The sequence below is a fragment of the Molothrus ater genome, chromosome 6, assembly GCF_012460135.2.
Source record: "Molothrus ater isolate BHLD 08-10-18 breed brown headed cowbird chromosome 6, BPBGC_Mater_1.1, whole genome shotgun sequence".
Lineage (NCBI taxonomy): Eukaryota > Metazoa > Chordata > Aves > Passeriformes > Icteridae > Molothrus > Molothrus ater.
This window is the reverse complement of record NC_050483.2, coordinates 23,835,071-23,855,410: the sequence shown is the minus strand read 5'-3', so window position 1 is coordinate 23,855,410 and position 20,340 is coordinate 23,835,071. Positions and strand designations below refer to the sequence as shown.

The 20,340-nt window shown below is 41.4% G+C and overlaps 1 protein-coding gene across 1 annotated transcript in view; it reads right to left on the bottom strand.

Moving 5' to 3' along the window:
- The window catches only part of LRP4 (LDL receptor related protein 4), an 83,421-nt gene that overhangs the window by 41,337 nt on the left and 21,744 nt on the right, over positions 1–20,340 (bottom strand). The window contains 1 exon segment of the mRNA XM_036384113.1: positions 1,240–1,386. Within this exon segment, the coding sequence (XP_036240006.1) occupies positions 1,240–1,386 (147 nt within the window).

The window sequence follows — 20,340 nt, the reverse complement described above, 5'->3', positions numbered from 1 at the left end:
TGCTTAGCTTGAAATTTGTGGTGCTGGAAGTTGTTGAATTACCAGGAAAATTATATCAAGAAGTATCTCTTGTCTAAATCGTTACTGAGCCCACAAAAAAAAAAAGTTAAAACAATCCCACCACCATCCCCCAATCTCCTCACCTACCTGCAAAAAAAAACCCCAAAAGAAAAGGAATTTTCTTCTGTGCTTTGGAAAAAGCCAATAAAACCAGCTTAGCTATTGGATATGCCTCACCTCTCCAAGACTAAAGGTCTTCCATGTTGCTTAATGTTCACAAAATTTTAAGAAGCAAGAATCCAGAAGGAAGAAAATTTTCATGAAGCTGGGTTGACATCTCCCACGTTTAAGGAAGAAGAGATTCTTTAAGACAATACTTACAAGATTAGGAAAGCTCCTTTCCATACAGTAATCAACAGCAGAAACCAGGAAAGGTTAGAGAGAAGATCCAGCAGAGGAAGATAAATTTCTCTCTACTGTCCACTGACAGGAGCCTTAAATTTTCAGCTCTAGGGCAACATTTAGGAAAGGAGTTTCATGAGACCAGGCGTTTTTTTCTACTCTTCAATTCTACCATGCTCTGTGGAATCCAAAGAGACGAGGTAAAAAAGGAACTTACTTGTGTCTCCATGGAAAGAGGCTTTCTCTATTCATCTCTATCATGCTACATCCACTCAAAATGACATTTCACATCAGTTCTCACCTATCTGGGCTCAGCTACAGATGCCAACACTATGCAGATACACAGTACCTGCAAGGTAATGTCTCTCAGCAGATCCCAGGACCAGTGAATGTTTATTTCAGTGCTTACCTTTCCCTCCCTTCACAGGGCAGCAAGGACAGAAACTAGAACGTTACCTAAGAGGGCAGACACTCGCAATACACCTCTTCACACTATTTATTTTCCATTAATATTTACAGCCAAGTCATATAATTTAACCCAGAGATAGTGCTTTTGCAAGGGTAGAAAAATGAGAGGTACTGTTCTCTGTCCCTCTTCGCCCTCTAACATATTCATGTCCAAGCACCACCTAAAACCAGCTGCAAAAAAAGCCAGAGTTGGGCTTCCACTGTGTTTTATATCATTGGACAATGACTTTGTTCAACCCTGAGTCAGTCAAAAGTACAAATCATCTACAATCAAAAACATTTGTCACACAAGGGGTAGGATGTGCCTGTAAAACACTGAGAAAAAGATACTCAATTTTCCCAAACACAAGTCAAGGATAGTATTCTTACTGCAGCCATCTTCATCGCTGTGGTCCCCACAGTCATTGTCTCCATCGCATTGCCACTGAGCAGGGATGCACGTGCATTCACCAAAAGCACTGACAGCACAGGTAAAATGATTACGCCCACAGGAGCACTCAGTGCTACTTGTAACACCTGTAAAGAAAGAAAGAAAGAAAGAAAAATGTTTTGAAGAGATCCCATCTATTTTAGAGTAAACATTAAATACAAAATGACATCTATTTTTCTCTGTGTACACACAGAAAGTGTATACACACTATTGTGTACAAACACATCCTTGACTGCAAAGGAAAATATTCACCCTCCTCACATGCTGAAACTGGAGATCAATTACTATGCACAGTTTCTTGGCAAGGGGCTCTTTAAGGCAACAGCAAAGTGCAATCTGCCAAAAAGAGACTCGAGAATCAGCTGAAAAATAACTCAGCACTAATCACAAAAATTCAAGGAATGCCAGGTATCAGAACACCCCTTTACTTTACAAAGTCAGTCCTCTCCTAGACCACAGTGCTGCTGCTGCTCCTCTTCACTTAGTTCTGACACCACAATACAAGGAAAAACTCTCTGAAGTAGAATCCTTGCTATTTGAAGGGTCTTCTCCAAACCCTAAGCTTTTTAGATGCAAACCTTTTGCATGTCATTATTTTAGACATTTCAGACTCAAGTGACAGTGGAAAAAATATCTTTTATTATTTACCTGTAAACATTAAACTGTTACACTAGGCTGTGCAAAACTGACATTTATAAGAGCAAGCTTTACAAACTGACCAAAAGAAAATGCAGTCCAAACAATAATGTATAACCTGATAAGAATACTTTTTCCAGCCTTAAAGTTAGCCTAAGGACCTCCCAGCCCTCCTTTCCCACCTTCAGAACACTCTAACACAACTCTTGACTCTGACCCCTGTGCAAATGCAACTATTTAGAATATTAACCCACACTTCCTCTTAAGAAAATCTCTGCCTTGAGAAAGAACAGGCTGTAACACCCCCCACCCCCAAAAGGAAAAGGTCATGCCTGAACTTCTGTCTGACATTATCTAGACAATCTATATAATCAATATCACTGTTAAACAAATGATTATCAACCATCAACTCCCTCAAGGTAGTCTGGTTGGATTTTTTTGCATTGTTCCTTCTTTCTGCATTTCAAACAAACCTAAAGCTCTTAGATTAAACAACAGATCATAAGGAAATAATTACAGAGAAATACCTGCCCCAAGTGGTAATTAATTACATACATACTGAACTATTTTCAGCCTTTTTGAGTTCATTGATCTCACCCATACATCTAGTGTACCTGTGATTAACCATAACCTCTGCCCATTAAGAAAAAGAAAAAACAAGCCTCATACTTTCCTTATTTTCCATTCTAATTGAGAAAAGGAATATCTGCAAAATTAATGGAATATTTCTGCAACTCTTTCAACAGCAGTGCTCCCTCCAGTGAAGACATAAGACATCCACTTGTGCCAGTAGAGCAAAGATTTAACTTCAGAGAGAATGCACTTCCTTGAAAAAGGATTACATTATGTTTCTACTGCACAAAACTGGCTGAAGAGATTTCTGCTGGCCTCAGCTGCCTGCTTGCAAATGCTACACTGCAGGTTGCAAGGCCTTAATACAAACTATTTTCCAAGCTGAACTGCACCCAACAAATTGGTTGTGGGATTTCTGTTCAGTCTGTCATGGATGTGAAAACCTTTTATTTTTTCACTCACGTCCACTACAAGTTAGCTTTGAAAGGTTTAGTACAAAACATACATCTCAAGGTATTACTGCATACAACAGAAAAGCAGCCCTCATCTGGTCTAATGAGGGACAAAGGCTAAAAGAACAGGAGGTGAATAAGGAATGCAAGAGGCCAGGGCAATCAGCTCTTCGGAGAACTTACCAGGTATGGCCAGGGCAAGGGCTGGCTTAAAAGAACAGCAAGTGGGTAATGTAGCCAGAAGGCAAAAAAAGCAACAGACATTCCTAAGAAAAAGCAATTTATTATCTTTGCAACATTTCAGACTAGTAGAAATAAACTAACAGAAATTCAGAAGAACCACATCCACCCACAAAAATCAAACAGGTTTGTTCAAACCGACAACGCAGAAAATTCAGAACAAACCATCTTCTGCTGTTGTAGGTGCTACAACCTTTTAAAAAGACAGAACTAGTTGTACATTGTAACCAAAGTAGCTGTTGTTTAAACTACCTTTTCCAAAGCAATTTTCTACCATTATCCACAAAAGCACCCCAAAACACTCATCCCAGCTACTTTAAACTCTAATACCCCTTCCAGCTGGAGTACTCAAGACCACTATCATTTAGGTTAGAAAAGATCTCTATGGTCACCAAGTCCAACCATGAACCCAACACTGCCAGGTCCACCATTAAACTGCTTCTCTAAGTGCCACATCCACATGCCTTTTAAATACCTCCAGGAATGGAGACTCTATCATTCCCTGGGTACCCTGTCCTCCATTATTGACAGCCCTTTTGGCGAAGAAATTTTCCCTAATATCCAATCTAAACCTCCTCTAACACAACTTGAGACTATTTTTGTTCATCCTGTCACCTTGTACCTGGGAGAAAAGACACCTACCTCCCAACAACCTTCTTTCAGGAGTTGTGATAGGGTCTCCCTGAGCTTCCTTTTCTCCAGGCTAAACAACCCTAGCTCCTTCAGCCCCTCCTCTGAAGACTTGTTCTTCAATCCTTTCACCAGCTTTTCTGGCCCTCCCCATGAGCAGCATGGCAATACAGCACTGCAACAGCAACCAAAGAATTAGTGCAGCTGTCCCAGTCTGCAAACTGTAACTTCATCTGCTGTATTGTCAAACACACAGTGCTCTTCAAAGTTGTTACTAATATTAGGTTACATATAAGCACACACATACTAAATCTGTTCTTCTCGCCTCATTAAAGCTGCTATGTTCCATCATCTCTGCTCTGTGATTTTACCATGCTACTGAAACTGTTGGAAGCTGAAGGACATGCCATGACCCAGATACCAACACTCCCTCATATGCACTCGCTGGTGTCTGTAGAGCCATTATGTAAGCATACTTTGCTCAACAATTTCAAATTAAAACCAGTGCAGATCTAATGGTTTGTGATTTGTGACCCTTAGGAGAACTAGCCTTCTAGTCATTTATAAATCATGATCTATCCTGATTTTGCACTTGTCAAGTAATGCATATGACTGCTGGGAAAGCACACTGATTTCAGCCTATGAACAGTTTCAGAAGCAAATCCTGGATGGGAGTCTTTCCCAGCCAAAAGAACAAGGTGAATGAAAGCTGGCGCACCTGAAGGCAGCAGGCAATTTTCTCAATGATTTCACTGTGGATAGTATTTCACCTTTGGTGTCTCATGAATATTTCCCAGTACTCAGAGCTCCAGTGACACTACCCTGTAACTGTATCTGTAACAGTAGAGGGTCAGGAAGGATAAAGATGAGAAGCGTGTTTTTTCCAACTCCAAGCGGAAATGGTGCACTTGGTGTGAGAAGCCTTAGCAGGAGATCGACTCCCTTACTTCAAACTCTCATTAAACACTGGGAGCCTGAGACAGAAGACTGACCAAACACACACATAAAGCTCCAGTGTCACGTTTCAATCCCAGTTAGTCAGTGGGCCAGGAACAGGATGGAAATCAGCGCTTGCTGTTCAGGCAACTGGAACAACAATCAAAGGGGACTTATCTAATTGCACTTGTACACATTATTCTGGAGCAGGAACACTGAGAGGCACCTCTGGGCTTAGTGATGACAAATATTTTTCCTGAAATTTTACATCACGTTGCAGGCTTGGACATTTTATTAACTCTGTATTCAAAAATATTTTCACTTATGTAGGAGGAAAAACCCTGACATATTTTAGCAATGCAATATACACAAAACAACACAAAAAAGCTAAACAGAGATACTGCCACATGCTGAGCTGATATCACTCAATTTTCATGGCCTCTCCTGATCCCTCATGTGACCACAAAAAAACTTCCTACTCTCATTTGCCCATGGGTACAAACAACTAAAAAATTATCTTCGCTGTCTGCAGTTTGGCTCCCTCCTGATGCATAGCAGCAGGATCCAGTAACCAAACAGTTTTCTAGCAAAGTATACAAACAACCTCCAGATTTTAAAAACAGGAAGTCAGTCTAAACACAGGCCTCATACTTAACATCTGCCATCACCTTCAATTTAGCACGGTATGCTCAGTTTCTTCAGACTGCTTCCAAATATCCTCCACATCTTCACATTTATCTGATAAACAAAATGTCTCCTAAGGGAGGGTCAGTTCACCCTTCTTAAAACAACAGTTAGGATCTATGTAGTTTTATGTCTAAAGTTGGCAAAGCAGAAGTCAATTAACATCCTGTTATTTCTGCTTATCTTTTTTTTTTTGGGGGGGGGAGGGGCAAGCAGGGGCAGGGCTGCTTAAACAGTAGGTTGTTCTGCTTCCTCACCTCCCAACAACTCTTCATCAGGCCAAACAATATAGCCCCATAACGCAAAACCTAATAATATACACAGCTTCATTTTGCTTTGCAACTCTTAGAGCTATTACAGAGCAACCCTTTATTTGCCATAGATCGATAAAAATATTGACATTATAAAGAAAACTAAGGTAAACAGGAAAATTACCAAACTGGGGTCTGTAGTTGTTGCTTTGACAGAAACAGTAGATTTCTACTGGAGAGTGAAAACACTGTTTTGTTTAAGTCCTGATGGCATGCTTTATTCCAAAAAGAAAGATTCTAACCTGTTCCCTCTTCAGTAAAAATAATGTCACATAGCAGCTCTTAACACTATTTTGCAGCAATTCAACCTTTGACAGGCTGTTGATACAACATGGAATCGTGCAACAGCCCAATTTGAAAGGTACCTCAAAAGATCACCTGGCCCAACCTTTTGTGGAGAATGGAGCCTGGATGAGACTATCCAGCACCCTGTACAGTTGCATCTTGAGAACCTCCAGTGATGGGGACTCTGTCATGTCTCTGGGGAGGTAGTGGGGAGGTAGTATGATTGTTCTCACTGTAAAAAGCATCTTTTGTTGAGATCAACACATTCCTGTCAGTCTCTAGTAGCATTCTAGCACTATCAGAGTTATCATATTCACATATGGATGAAGTTTCCTCAATGAACAACTGCAAAAGAATATGGCTTCAATGGTCAATGCCATGCTGCCTTTCCAAATTTTCTTTTATCCAGGTATCAAGAAACAGCTACATAAAAAAGACTCCCACTCCACACTACCCTGTTGATTGTATCTTTTCCCTCTGATCCTAACACAGAACCTCTTACTGCTATTTTTAAAATCAACAGTAGGCAGTTCACAGCCATCAGTTTGTTTGCACCACCCTCCAATTCCTCATGTACCTGTAGCATCAGATAGCACAGGTAAAACCATGGCTAAGTATCCCTTAAGTGCTTCTATGCTGCAAGGAAAACAGCAGCAATAGCTTTAGAAAAGCCAGAATTACAAACACATTTGGCATTATTTACAGTTGCAGACTGTTCAGCTCAGACTCAGAAGCCTCTGGAAAGAACAATCATTCTCTTGGTCCAGCACTGAGTAACATACAGATCCGGGTTTCTCCCCCTCCATGGACAGGCATCTAATTCTGGCCTACAGAAGACCTTCAATGGAAGGCAAAGATCTTTCTGCAAACCTCATTATTACAAGAGACACAACCAAAAAAATGACAATACCATATTTTATAATTCTAACTCTACCATAGAAAAGTGTTGTGAAGACAGAAGGTATAAGTGGATATTGAACGAGGGTGAAAATACAAGACACATTCGACACTTAGAGTGACAAAGAGGAAATAAGAAATCCAAGACTGTGTAAATGAAATGGAATATGATTAATGGCCTTAAAGGTAAAAGGAGAGAACTGAAGTCCTAATAGTGATGGTTATAAGGCTGTACGTTTTTTTTCCCACAGAGAAAGCATGGAAGGGTATCCCCACAGGCATTTTTGAACAAATCTGGAATAAGCATCAGAATATTTTGCCCTGGCTTCAACAGAGGCACTGAATTTCTTTCTTCTGTATTTTCAGAACTCATGAGCATCTGATTGTTTACTTGGGGTTAAAATTACTGAATTCTGTAGCACAGCCTTTAATAGCCTTCTTAACACCTTGTCCACCTATTGCTAGAAGATCTGTGTCAGATAACAATTATCCTTCTTTCTGCACTTCCAGGCCAGGCTCTCTTTTGCATTCCCATCACATAGACATCATGATGAGGGCATATGAGGGGGATGTCAGATGGTCTTGAGCATAGTTCAGATTATACACTTTCCTTCTTTATCCAGCACTTCCCTCAATTCCTACAGCAAAGAAGCTCGGCTTTATTTGCTTGCCTGTCTTGAGGGAAAATGAAAATTTTGGATTCCTCTCTTACCCAAATAGCAGTTTCCACTGAAGGAAAAAGTACAGTTAATCCAGCTTTAGAAGAGGGATTTGCTGACCATTGTTTAAACTCAGAGCTCTGCTGGCAGACACAGAAAAGGCAACATTACAGCAGAACAGCCTGATGTCAGAAGGGGCATCATGCACTGATAAAAGCCAATAGTTTTCTCTTCTTTTCTACTTCCATTACAGAAGCATCTGAAGCAGTTCTGATTGGGTACCCACATGGTCTTTGAGTTGTTGAAGCCTGCCTAGACTAAAGCTAACATCATTAGGAGGAGCAATCCAAAAGTATTCAAAGCTTTAAACAGAATTGTTACAGTTTTGTTTGAGGAGGTATGTGATAGTGGAAAGGTTAAGGGGAAAAAAAAGGACAAAACCCTCAACAAAACCACATGAATCAGAGAAGACACTGAAGTTACAGCTTTTTGGTAATGGAATATGGTGCTTACTTTGGCAGTCTCCAAGTGAGAATGAAAGTTTCCTAGTCCTAGAAGTTCCCCTTTCAATTTGAAAAAGCAGGGATAACCTCAATGCTGAACCAGCTTGTTCTCAATTAAACACGTGACTGCCCAAAGTGCAAGGGAGAGGCACATTATCAAGCACAATCACCTTCAGTTACCATATTAAACTGCACAACTACACACCTCAGACCTCAAAAATGTTACACATAATGTGAGCACAAAGAATAGAAAAATTCCACAGGGCATCTGCTAATTAGGACTTGAAGAAAATAAGGGGTACAACAAAGTGCAAACTGACTGAGTGTTAGTGCAATGGGTGTATGAGTTAGAGTGAGACTGCAACAGAAGCTATATTTTCAGAAACACTGCATGAGGAGTGAAATAGGAGGTCTTTAAAAACATGCTTGAGTCTCTGGATCCCAATTCTCATCCCACAGAACTGAAGACCAACAATCCCACTGAAAACTTCTACGTGCACCTGGGGAGTAGGAAAGCATTTACAGAAACAATTATTGAAAAAATACACCGAAGAAGCATTTGATTTGAACATAAAAAGACTCAATGATCAAGAAACAACTGTTACAGTTCCTTCTTCCAAAACTTTAGTCATAAATTAACACCTTGCAATAATCAATGTGACTATAACTGAGGTCTCTAGATACTTGTCCTAACTCTCTATCTTCTACAGAACTTGACCAAATGACTTCTTCCCCTCTACAAGTGGGTATACTACTATTATGCCGCCACAATGTACTGAGGCTTAATGTTTAATCTGTTTCTACATATACAGAGGCTTTGAACAGAAGGTGCATTATTATTGCCATAAAATCCTACTCAAAATCTTATTCAAATTGGCTGGGTTACCAGCAAACACAGATCAAAAAAGTCAGCTGAAGGACCATAAACAAAAGATAATGAGAAATGGCAGCAAGTCAAGCTGCAGGGGGTAGAGATACATAGTAGGTATTACAGGGATCAGCATTAGAACCAGTCCAATTAAATAACTTCATTAATGATCTGGAAGAAAGAATAAGTATCAAGTTAAAGGAGCCTGCAAATGATACCAAAGTAGGAAATATTGTACTCCAAACACAGCAGAGGAAAAAGAAATAATACAGAAGGGACCTTAGAAGATTGGAATTATGGGCAGGAAATTAAGATTCAACCTTTAAAAATACTTTTTAAACTAGTACATCTGGTGAAAATTAATTTGAAACAGATTGAACAAATTAATAAAAAAGGCTGGGATGCAGCAATGCCTGGAAAAATCAAGGAGCAATAATAAAAGACTAGCCATTGGTTTCTGCTATGACACAATATGGCAGCCAAAAAAAATACTTTAAGCTAATTATGCATAAATGTCACATCATGGAGGAAGAAACTTTCTCCCCATCTGCAGAAGTGGAGTGTAAGATTAAGGTCCATACTGAGGCTTGCACAGGGAACTTAGGCATCATATTCTAACCACAGTAACCAAACATTTATCAAAAGTGTGTTACAGCCCACAGTTCCCTCAAGATTCCAAAAAGATTGTTTGAAGCCTGAACCAACATGGTATATTTTTATTCCCTGCTATTTAGTTCTTGAAATCAGACAAAAGGCAACAACTACCAATTCTATAAGGGCTTTTTTTCTGAATAGGAAACATTGTTTCCTGAGCAACTTTTTAATTACCCACGGATGTAGCTCACAGTGGACAACACATGAAGTCTCAGCATAGAAACAGGAACCTTTCAACCACCTAAAGCATGTTAAACACATCAAAATCTCAGCCTTAAGCTCTTGTCCAAAAGCGGGTATGAAGTATCAGGTAAATGACGACTATTTCAAATGGACTGAGGAATTTTAACAGGTGAGGCTAGACAGGAGAAAGCTGTATCTGAGTGACCACACCTGCTGTGTTATCTCCAGCTCTCAGCTCCTCAGCACAAGAGAGACATGGAGCTCCTGAAGCAGGTCCAGTGGAGGGTTAAGAAGATGATTACCGAGATGAAGAATTTCTCTTATAAGCAAAGGCTGAGGGAGTTTGGCCTATTCAGCTTTGAGAAGAAATGACTGAGAGGGGACCTCATCAATGTCTATCAGTATCTGAAAGGAGGGTGTCAGAGGATGGAGCCAGGCTCTGCTCAGTGATGCCAAGCAACAGGACAAGAGGCAACAGGCAGAAACTGATGCACAGGAAGTTCCACTCAAGTATAAGAACTTCTTTGTTGTGCAGGTGACCAGCACTGGAACAGGTTACAGAGTCTCCCTCACAGAAGATATTAAAAAACTACCTAGGTGCAATCCAGTGCCATGTGATCTAGGATAATCTTACATGAGCAGGGGGTTGGACCACAATACCTACTGTGGTCCCTTCCAACCTGACCCATTCTGTGACTTTTTCCCCCAGCCTTCTCTTCAGAATCCTATGCAGCTCCTTCCTGGGAATACCAGAACTACTTTTTAAAGACCTGGTAAAACACCTCAACTCTAATTTCCAGATATTTTGGCTGAAATGTGATCATACAGTGATACATTTTGCATATTTAATAGCCATTAAATGGCAAATGTCCTTTCTGTAACTACACGGTTCCCTCAAACATTTGGAACTGGCAGGAGACTAGAAAATGCTGGTTTTGCTCTGTAGCTCCACACACATCTGTCAAATACTGCTGACATCCAAGAAACCAAGCACCATATCAGCCTGCTTCAAACATCATGTCCTATGTTGACAGAAATAGCCATTTTAAAAAAGTCTTTGAGCCTTTCAAAAGATCAGAATTCAGTATGGTGGTTCTCCCACATTCTATCTAAGTCTGTACAAAAACATTAGATAGTGGGAACATCTGTTTGTTTTACCAAGAATCTATGAAGGTGCAAAGACCTCAGAAAACCATGAGCTGCAGTATGCTACCTCTGACATTCTGTTTCTTACCTCCAAGGCCGTAACTGGAAGAGATTGAGCCTCCTACAAACCTTCAACCCACATACTTTTATTTTCTCTGTGGACTAAATAATTTTTCCTACATGGATTCCAAGGAGCAGGAACATTGTTTCCCACCCTGTGAATTTGTTTCATGTTACTGTTAAAAGCATCCCTTCAGTCTTGGCATTTCATTACCTGTAGCTTTTCTCTCTTTGGCAGAGAGCATGTCATCCATTTTATATTAAGAAGTGCAGAGTGATACCTGAAGGATGCCATCAAGAAACATGTTTTGCTGATTTTAACATGAAGCAGCATTTTCTTACATAGCCGCAGGCTCCTGTGCAACTGCATGTCAATAGAGAACTGCAACAAAGAATTCAAGGGACTTAGCCCAGCACTAAGTTACTTGTCATGCAGGATCATTCCACTCAAGCACATTAAAAATTAAATTAAACACTGTCCACTGAGAAATAGACAGAACGACAAAAGGTTGTTACTGTATAACATTACTCAAGGATATCACCATCCAACCTAAAACATTGTGGGAATGTTTCGCTGGACCACAAGGGCCTGACAGGCAGAGCTACAGGACTCAGATCCTTTCAGAATACAGACACATGCTGGACAAACACTTTAAAATACTACCTTAAGCCTACGTCATGCTTTTCAAGAATTAGTCACTTCATTAATATGAGACACATAACTTTCCATTTCTTTCAGTGGGGTTGTTTTTTTTTAACCCACACGCTAACAACCTCTACCCTTTCCTGTTCCATAAAGGTTGCAAACAATTTACTGTTCATTTATCATGATTCATGCAGTACACTAAATTTTAGAAAATAATAGCACAACAGCAGAAACGTTACCAGGTAACTTTCAAAATTACTAAGCGCCAGCTAGAGAAGCAATTGCCAAGAGCCAGCTGGGGAAGCAACCTGCTGTTTTAAGCAGATAATCCACAGGAAGAAGGTACTTCTGATGTACTTCACCTAGGACAGTTACCTATGAGTTTCACTAGCATGACAGCACTCATGAATGAAGGTCACTGAACAGCCAGAAAGTGTTCTGCTATATCAAAATTCATGGAAGTAAAACACTGGACTTTGTTTTCCCAGTTATGGGGTAGAAAACATTGGCATTTTAAGTTCTGTGAGCTTTCCTTTAACTTTTCCATTACTTCATAGACAGATTTCTCTCATCCTTGAAATAATTATCCTAAAGTGATCCTTACATTATCTCAGCCACAGAAGCATCAAAGGTTAATTATAGTCACAGTAAGGATAAGCTCTGTCACTTCTGGGAAACAATCTCAAAGAATCAGAATCTCAGAGCTATTGCAGAAATTCTGGAGCTTTGCAATCCTTCCCCTTCACTAAATGGAGAAGAATGCAAGCAACCTACAAGACCTAATGAAAACCAGCTTGGCATCTGTCACTCATAACTACAATATGAGAAAATAAAGATTTAATTTGAATACATGCATTCCTCCCTCTTCTACTTAATTGCTCTTATTTTAAGTAACTCAAATATTAACTTTTAGTGTAACAAACAATCAGTGCTTGTCCAACATCTATTCTGCTTCTGCCCCCATTCCTCTTCCAAGCTGCAGGCATCCTTGAGATTTCACTGAATTCCTTGCTTCACAGCTGAGAAAGACACAGGTGTCATCTCACCACTAACTAAATATGAATTGAGCTAAAAACAAGCAAAAAAAAAATCCTCACTCAGTTTTCAGTTTCATACAGGAGATCCATATATCTTCCTGTCTGCACATAATGTTGAACAATAACAGCTTCCAACCATGACAAAGGCTATTTAAGGAACCAGTTACAGGTCATAGCATTAACAAAAACTGAAATTAACGTCAATTTGTTTTAATCTACTGGCTGTAAACTGCACTGATTTACCTGCAGTGTCATGAGCAGCTAAGGTGTCTTGAGGCGGGCCAAAGGAAAATGGAGTGGTCAAAAGATGGCAGCTAAGAGGAGGAAGCACCACTGCCATCTTTGTTTGAGAAGTTATGCTCAGAGGCTTCAGGGATCCAAGAAAAACTACAAGTGGCATTTTTCAATCTGGGTTGCAAGGATAAATGCTTTGGAAAATTCAGAATCCAGCCACTTCCTTACCACAAGGTCTACAGGAAAATCCTTTTCCCTTTGATTTAAAAGTGGCTTGAGCTTTTAGCTTCTTCTGCCACACCACTCATGATCTTTGTTAATTACTGCATCAGTGCTTCTCCAGTGCTCTCTCGATTTACAAATTACCCATAACCTTGCTCAACACAATTTCAAAGCCATTTTTATCCTGTCTTCAAGGTTTCTGGCATTGGCTCTCTGAACTACTCTAAGTAAGTTAGTCCCACAGGAAATTATCAGCCAGCTTCTTTCATCTTTCAGATGCTCCAGGCACTGGACAAGCTGTAAGGACATTCTACCCTCCAGAACTTCTCTCCAAAACCCAGAAAACTCATTTATTTGTTTAACCTTTTCAAGACTTCTGTTCAGTCCCAGAACACACCTATCAATACTCATAGCCATACAGTTCTTTTCAGAAAGTAAAAGTGAAAGCATTGAAAAGTTTTCCTTTTCAAGGAACTTTAGGTTCTAGCAAGACTGCAGTTGTCCAGGCACATAGTGCAACGAGATCAACTGGCTCAAAAAAAAACCCATTTTGGCTTTTGCAGGCTGCAGTCAGATTCTTCCCATCATTATGGCATGATACAAAAAAGACCAGGTTCCTGGACAAGATAGAGACTGTTTTCTTATGGAGAGATCATGTTAAGGAGTTTATTTTGGTATTCTATAAAGAGGCCCTCATGTTAGCAGTGGAGCATCTGAGCTTTGTAGCTTTCCAGCTCTGCCACACGAGAGACTGGGAAGCCAACCACAAGAGCCCAGCCTAGCAGACGAGTCCTCCAGGGAAGGGATAAGATACACAATGTGGTTTTGTGGCAATAAGGAGGCAGGAGCTTGTTTTTGCAATCCCACGGGCAGGAGGACTTCAAAAGCACAAACCACAAGATAAATGCAGCTATCTTGGGACAAAGAGAGTTCTTCTGTATGTTGTTTTCTAAAAAATAACTCCACACATGATATTATGTTCTCCTCAGAGGATGAGGGGCAAAGGGGCAATTATTAACAGGCCAGATTGAGCTGGAAGAACACAGCTGGGTCTGGCAAAGAGAGAGGTACCACACAACCACAGACATCACAGCAACTGTGCAGCCTACCAGAGAACTGGATTATCTTTAAAGTAAAAAAGAAACCTTTACCAGCAATATTTTTAAATATATATATGCACACACATATATACACAGAGACATGCACTCAAAACCACAAGTTTAATGCAAATATGCTTTAGGAGCTTAGGTGGGATAAGTTCTTTCTAACAGAATTGCCAACAGGAAGAACAAGAATGTCAGTGTTGGGGTTACTGCAGGGCAGCTATACTGTACATCACCCCCTATTTAGCCCACCCACATTTGTTTGCTTTCAGGGCAGCCCATGAAGCACCGACCTACCCCTCCCACAGCACCAGAGGGGACTTCAGACTGCTTTGCAACACTTAGAACATGGTCATCAAACTCTTCCTCTGCTTAAACTGGAAGTCTCAGGTGCTGCCTCTACAAACCCCCAAGTTCCACAGTTCATTTATATTCACACCCCAGAAAAATTAACCACAATAGCGAAAAGCACCAGAGAATCCCTTACAGCCAGTAAGGGATTTCATACTGTTCACATTCAGTTTCACTTTCAATTAAATAACAGCAACAGCACTGAGGCAGGCAGAGGAAGACACACAGAAAGCAAAATGGTCCAGTCATGGAACCACATCTTTCTAGGTATGTGGGTGGTCTCTACTATTACAGTGTCAAGTTGCCTTTTTCTACTAATGAACAATTTTAACACCTCTTAAAAAGCTGAGAAGTATTATCTTCAATACAGGAGCAAAAAAATGGAAGCTAAACAGCACAGAACTGTGAGTATTTGGGTGCCTAAGGCAATTAAAATCAGTAGAAAATTAGACAGTTAACTCTCATTACACAGCTGGCCTAAGAGACTCAGACCTGACTCTGAATATTACAAAATACTCATACCTCCCACCACAGGCAGTCTTCACACTTGGAAACCTGAGCCTTAAGTGACTTCCCAAAGAGCTTGTGGCCAAACTGAGAAATTAAAACAGATCCTACCCAGTCCCAGTCCACCTCTTAACCAGGGCACAATGTGCCCTTCCATACCTAGGTTCTTACCCCAGAGAGCTTATTGAAACAAACTTGCAGGAAATCAAAGCCACTATTGCACAAACATGGAAGGATTTACACACACTGCTTGGGAAGTCAACACCTCCTGCTCTACCTCACCAGTCTACTCCCCTATGCCATCTGACCCAAATTATATCAGATCCAAGTCCTGCTTCCAAAAAAAAAGGTCAGAGCCAGGGTCCTGAGACTCTCCTGGGGGTTCCCAAGTTCCTGTATTAGCCTTACAGTTCCTAAAAGGACAACATTAAAAGGAAGTCCAGTCCTGAGGCCACTGTTAATCTAATAAACACTGGAATTAGATTTCTTCTCAGTGAAGAGGCTGCCCGCCTGATGGCACAAAGCCAACATTTAAATGCTACTGTTGCTCAGAGCCCTAAATTAGTTTTGGATCTGGGGAGTTTGCCTTGAGCTACAGCCAAAAGAAACATAGGAACTGGAGGGAAATTTGTTAAACGTTAACAGAGCTGCAGGAAAGGACTACAGCAGGACTAGTAGGTGGTGGGGAAGAGGAAGAGAAGCCACAAACGAACAGCAGAAAAAGAAACAAGAAGACATGGGAAGTGACCAAAGAGTAAGGAGATTTTTGTATAGAAGTTACTCCTCCCATCCCTCCCCTCCACATTCAGCTGCATGAACAGCAGACTTTTTAAGTCCCACTTGCTCACAGGGTTTTCTGCACTACAGTAGTTAACATCTACCTTCCTATCTCCATGTTCAAAATACAGAATAAGAATCTCAGGAAACTGTCATTCCTGATTCCTTGGGCTACACTGTTTCTGAGTTACCACAAAATTTGATTGTCATCCTTGGTCAGTTGAGAGTGAGTGAATATTTCCAGTATCCCTTGATAGGATCTCAAGAGATCCCAGGTTCTCAAGGGGAGTGGTACACATCTGTCTGCAGGAAGAACTTTTGCAGCAGTCTCTTTTTCATGAACAGGATGCAGTGAAAATAATGCAAGATCCTGTCTATTCACATTGTTCTTCATTTTACTGATGAATTGTAGGACTTAGCATAATGCCATTCTTCCTTGATCCAACACTAATGTCTACACGGAGAGAGTTTAAAGATCATGTTATCACTTTTTTTTTTCTTTTCCCAACAGGAAGTGAGCATGAAGAGTCCCCCATTTGACAGCTGCTTCCTGTGAAGCCAAGCATTCTGAATGACGTGACCAGAGATGTAGGACAAAAAAAGGAAGATAAGCAACTTCTACCTCAGAAAGCTCCTATGACAATGTGACCTGTTTAGTGGATAAGCGAAAGGCTCTGGATGTTATTTACCTCCTCTTCAGTAAAGCATTTGACACTGTTTCCCACAGCATTCTCCCGGGGAAACTGGCTGCTCGTGGCTCACATGAGTGCACTGTTCACTGGCTAGAAAACCAGCTGGATGGCCGGGCCCAGAGAGTGGTGGTGCCTGGAGTTACATCCAGCTGGTAGCCGGTCACCAGTGGTCATCCCCAGGGCTCAGTATCGGGCCTGGTCCCATTTATTGTCTTTATCAGTCTGGATGGGGAGATCAGGCACACCTCAGTCACTTGCACACAAGTTGGGTGGCAATGTTGATCTGTGGGAGGGCAGGAAGGCACTGCAGAGGGATCTGGGCAGGCTGGATCATGGGCCAAGGCCAATGGCACAAGGTTCAACAAGGCAAAGTGCTGGGTCCTGCACTTGGGTTGCAACAACCCCATGTAGCACTACAGGCTGGGGGAAGAGTGGCTGGAAAGCTGCCCAGCAGAAAAGGACCTGGAGGTGCTGGTCAACAGCAGCTGAACATGATCAAGCTGCATCCAGGTGGCCAAGAAGGCCAGTGGCATCCTGGCCTGGATCAGCAACAGTGTGGCCAGCAGGACCAGGACAGTGATTGTCTCCATGTATCAGCACTGGTGCAGCCACACCTGAAGTGCTGTGTCCAGTTTTAGGCCCCTCTCTACAAGAAGGACACTGGAAGTGCTGGAGCACATATAGAGAAGTGCAATGATGCTGGAGAAGGCTCTGGAGCACAAGTCTAATGAGGAGAGCTGAGGGAACTGGGGCTGTTAGCCTGGAGAAAAGGAGGCTTGAGGAGACCAAATTTAACTCCCTGAAGGAATGTTGTAGTGAAATGGGGGTCAGTCTCTTCTTCCAAGTAACAAGCAATAGGACAAGAGGAAGTGGTCTCAAGTTACACAAGGGAAGATCTACTTTAGATTTATGAGGAAAAATTTCTTCACCAAAAGGGTTGTCAAGCATTGGAACAGGCTGCCCAGGGAAGTGGTAGAGTCACCATTCCTGGAGGTATTCAAAAGGCATGTAGACATTGTACTTAATGACATAGTTTAGGGGTGTACTTGGCAGTACTTGGTTAACAGTTGGACTCATTGATCTTTAAGGCCTTTTCCAACCTTAACTATTCAATGAATTGGAAGGAATGAGGAGCTTTAGAGAGCAAAAAGCAACCCCTCTGTCATTTTCCCAGAGCCCACAAAGGACCTTTGTTTGCTCCAACCGTATCTCCACTCTTTCCACTTCTCTACAGAAACATTTCCAAGCCAGTGGGCACACATGTGCACAGGGTGCTGTAGAAAAAGATAAAACGACTGGAGAGCACACTCATTAGAGGACTTATGTGCCATCCTTTGCTGTGCCACACTTGAAGCTGAGCATTGCTGGGGGGCAAGAGCATCTGCCCCCCACCAATCTCCTCGCACTGCAGCACAGAGACCTCTTTCAAAGCCTGAAGAGTCTATTTGAATAAATCATCTGTGCTTCTCAACAGAAGCAAGCTACAAACAGGGTATTAAAGAAGAGAATGAGCAGAGAGCATTGAACCATGTCCAGACACTAAATCAGATGAGCAAAAAAATAGGTTAAAGAAAACCACAAATATCACAACATGGATTTTTTTCAAAATTTCTAAAATTAAATCAATATATAACAGAAATGAGTTTTTAGTCCTAGAAAGGGGTTCCTAAGCATTCTCAAATTCCATCCTATCCTTGCTGAGACAACATATATCCAAGCTGCCATCCACTTTCCACACCAGTCCCCAAATTGAGCTCAACTACAGCTTTGTTCTCACACACATTATAGCATTCCTTTATATACTCACTGGTTTTTATGCTTTTCGTGTTTCTACCAAGTTCTTTTGCAACATTCCCCATGCAATCTGTGGAACTTTACAGGTCTCTTTGCAGAATTTTTCCTACTGCCACATTCAGGATTGCAGAGAAGGAAAGACAGATATGGGTAGACAAGGGCTACTGAATTCCGCAAAACTATTAAAATATAGCTAGTAACGTTTGAGCAAACCCTCATACATCCTCTCCATGAACAAAATGACCCTAAACCCTATTTTCATTCTCCAGTCCCTTGTCTTTCATGACACATAGTCTGTTTACAGGTCTCCTGCTGTGCACACAACTCCTTCCCCAAATGACAGAAGTCCTGTCTCTCACAAACACATAGACACACACTGAGCAACGTTGACTCTGGTGAGGATCCCCCTCCCCCATTTGCCTTGTAAAGGGTTAAGGCCCAGTCATCACATGCTGGTAGGCTGACAGCTTTATGTCTAATGTCTGTGTGGGTTTCAGACTCTGCCTTTAATCGGGTTCCATTGCAATTAATCAGTGGGTTTCTTTATAAGAAAAAAAATAATAATAATAAAAAATGGCGAGCATTCTATTCAACCCAATTCAATCTGTCCAGCCAAATCTCACGACCAGCTGGAATGCCCCTTTCCTAGCCTGCCCAGCAGGATGCCCAAGAATGGCGTGTGAACGTTTCTCTCTGCTCCTGCTCCAGCGTTAAAATGAACAATAGTCCCTGCCAGTGTCATTCTTCAGCAATTCATCTCTTCCTGTCGCCAGACTCTTTCGTTCCTTCTTGCCCCTTCCACCTTTTTTGTATCAAAAACGACAGCAGATCAGCAGCAATATAATAAAATAAAATTGTATTTACTTGGGAGATTTGAGGGAAGGGGCAAGAAGGGGGTTGAGAACAGCAAGAGCCCCCACCCCCCTTCAGCAATGAAGACACCAAAAGGGAGCGTTCTCAAGCCCCAGCTGACCTGCTCCGCTCCACGCCTGGTTTCCCTGCTGCAAGGAACATCAAATTTGCCAGGGGGGCCGTAGCAGGGGACAGGGCCCTTTTCTTCTGGAGGATGTTGGAACTGTAATTACAGAGAGGCAGTTTCCGGAGGGAAATTAACATGGATCTCACCTCATGTTCCCTGTGTTTTTCATCTGCAGACCTGTGGCCTTTACTCAACGCTCTCATTCAACAGGGAATGGGTCAAAAGAGACTGAAAGAGGCTGCAAGCACAGCATTACGAGAGACCTGGACCTTCTCTTCCTGCAGGAGCAGGAAGAGAAAGGAACTGCTATGGGACAAGTCCAAGCAAAAATATTGTATTATATACAAATATACTCCTCAACAGAGGAGGAAATAAGTAGTGTTATTGAATGCATTGAATGGTCCATGAGCAACAGGTTAAGCAGAGGTAGCAGTAAACACCATACTAGGAGACACACCCCCAACACCAGCTCTCCTTCCACTGAAAGGAAATGAGGGGCCAAGGCCTGGAAGATTTTAGTAAATTTCGTTTCACAGGTGTGAATTTAAAAGGGTTGTTTCCTGGTACGCAGAACTGAGCAACAGTCTGGCAAAAACAGTATCTTATGCAGCATGCTTCAGAAGAAAAATCCAGCTGTTACTGATTACACAGAACATTTAAAATCCATTATAGACAAGTTAGAAAAAGCTTTAATGAAATCCCAGAATTAAATTCACCTGTACAGCTTCTGCACTTTTATGGCACCACACAATCTCCATATTGTTTGCAACACAAACTCCTGAACTCAATGCACAGTTATTATACGGTATTCATCACCAGAACAGTCATGCAATCCATTAACACAGATTCACCGTCACATCTTACTTCTTTAAATGGTATCATCAGCTCTGTTTTCTAGACCTCTGACAGAGTCCCATGACAGAAACCCAAGTGTACAATTTGTTTCCAAGTCTCCAACTTGAAAAGCCAAAGAATGGTTTG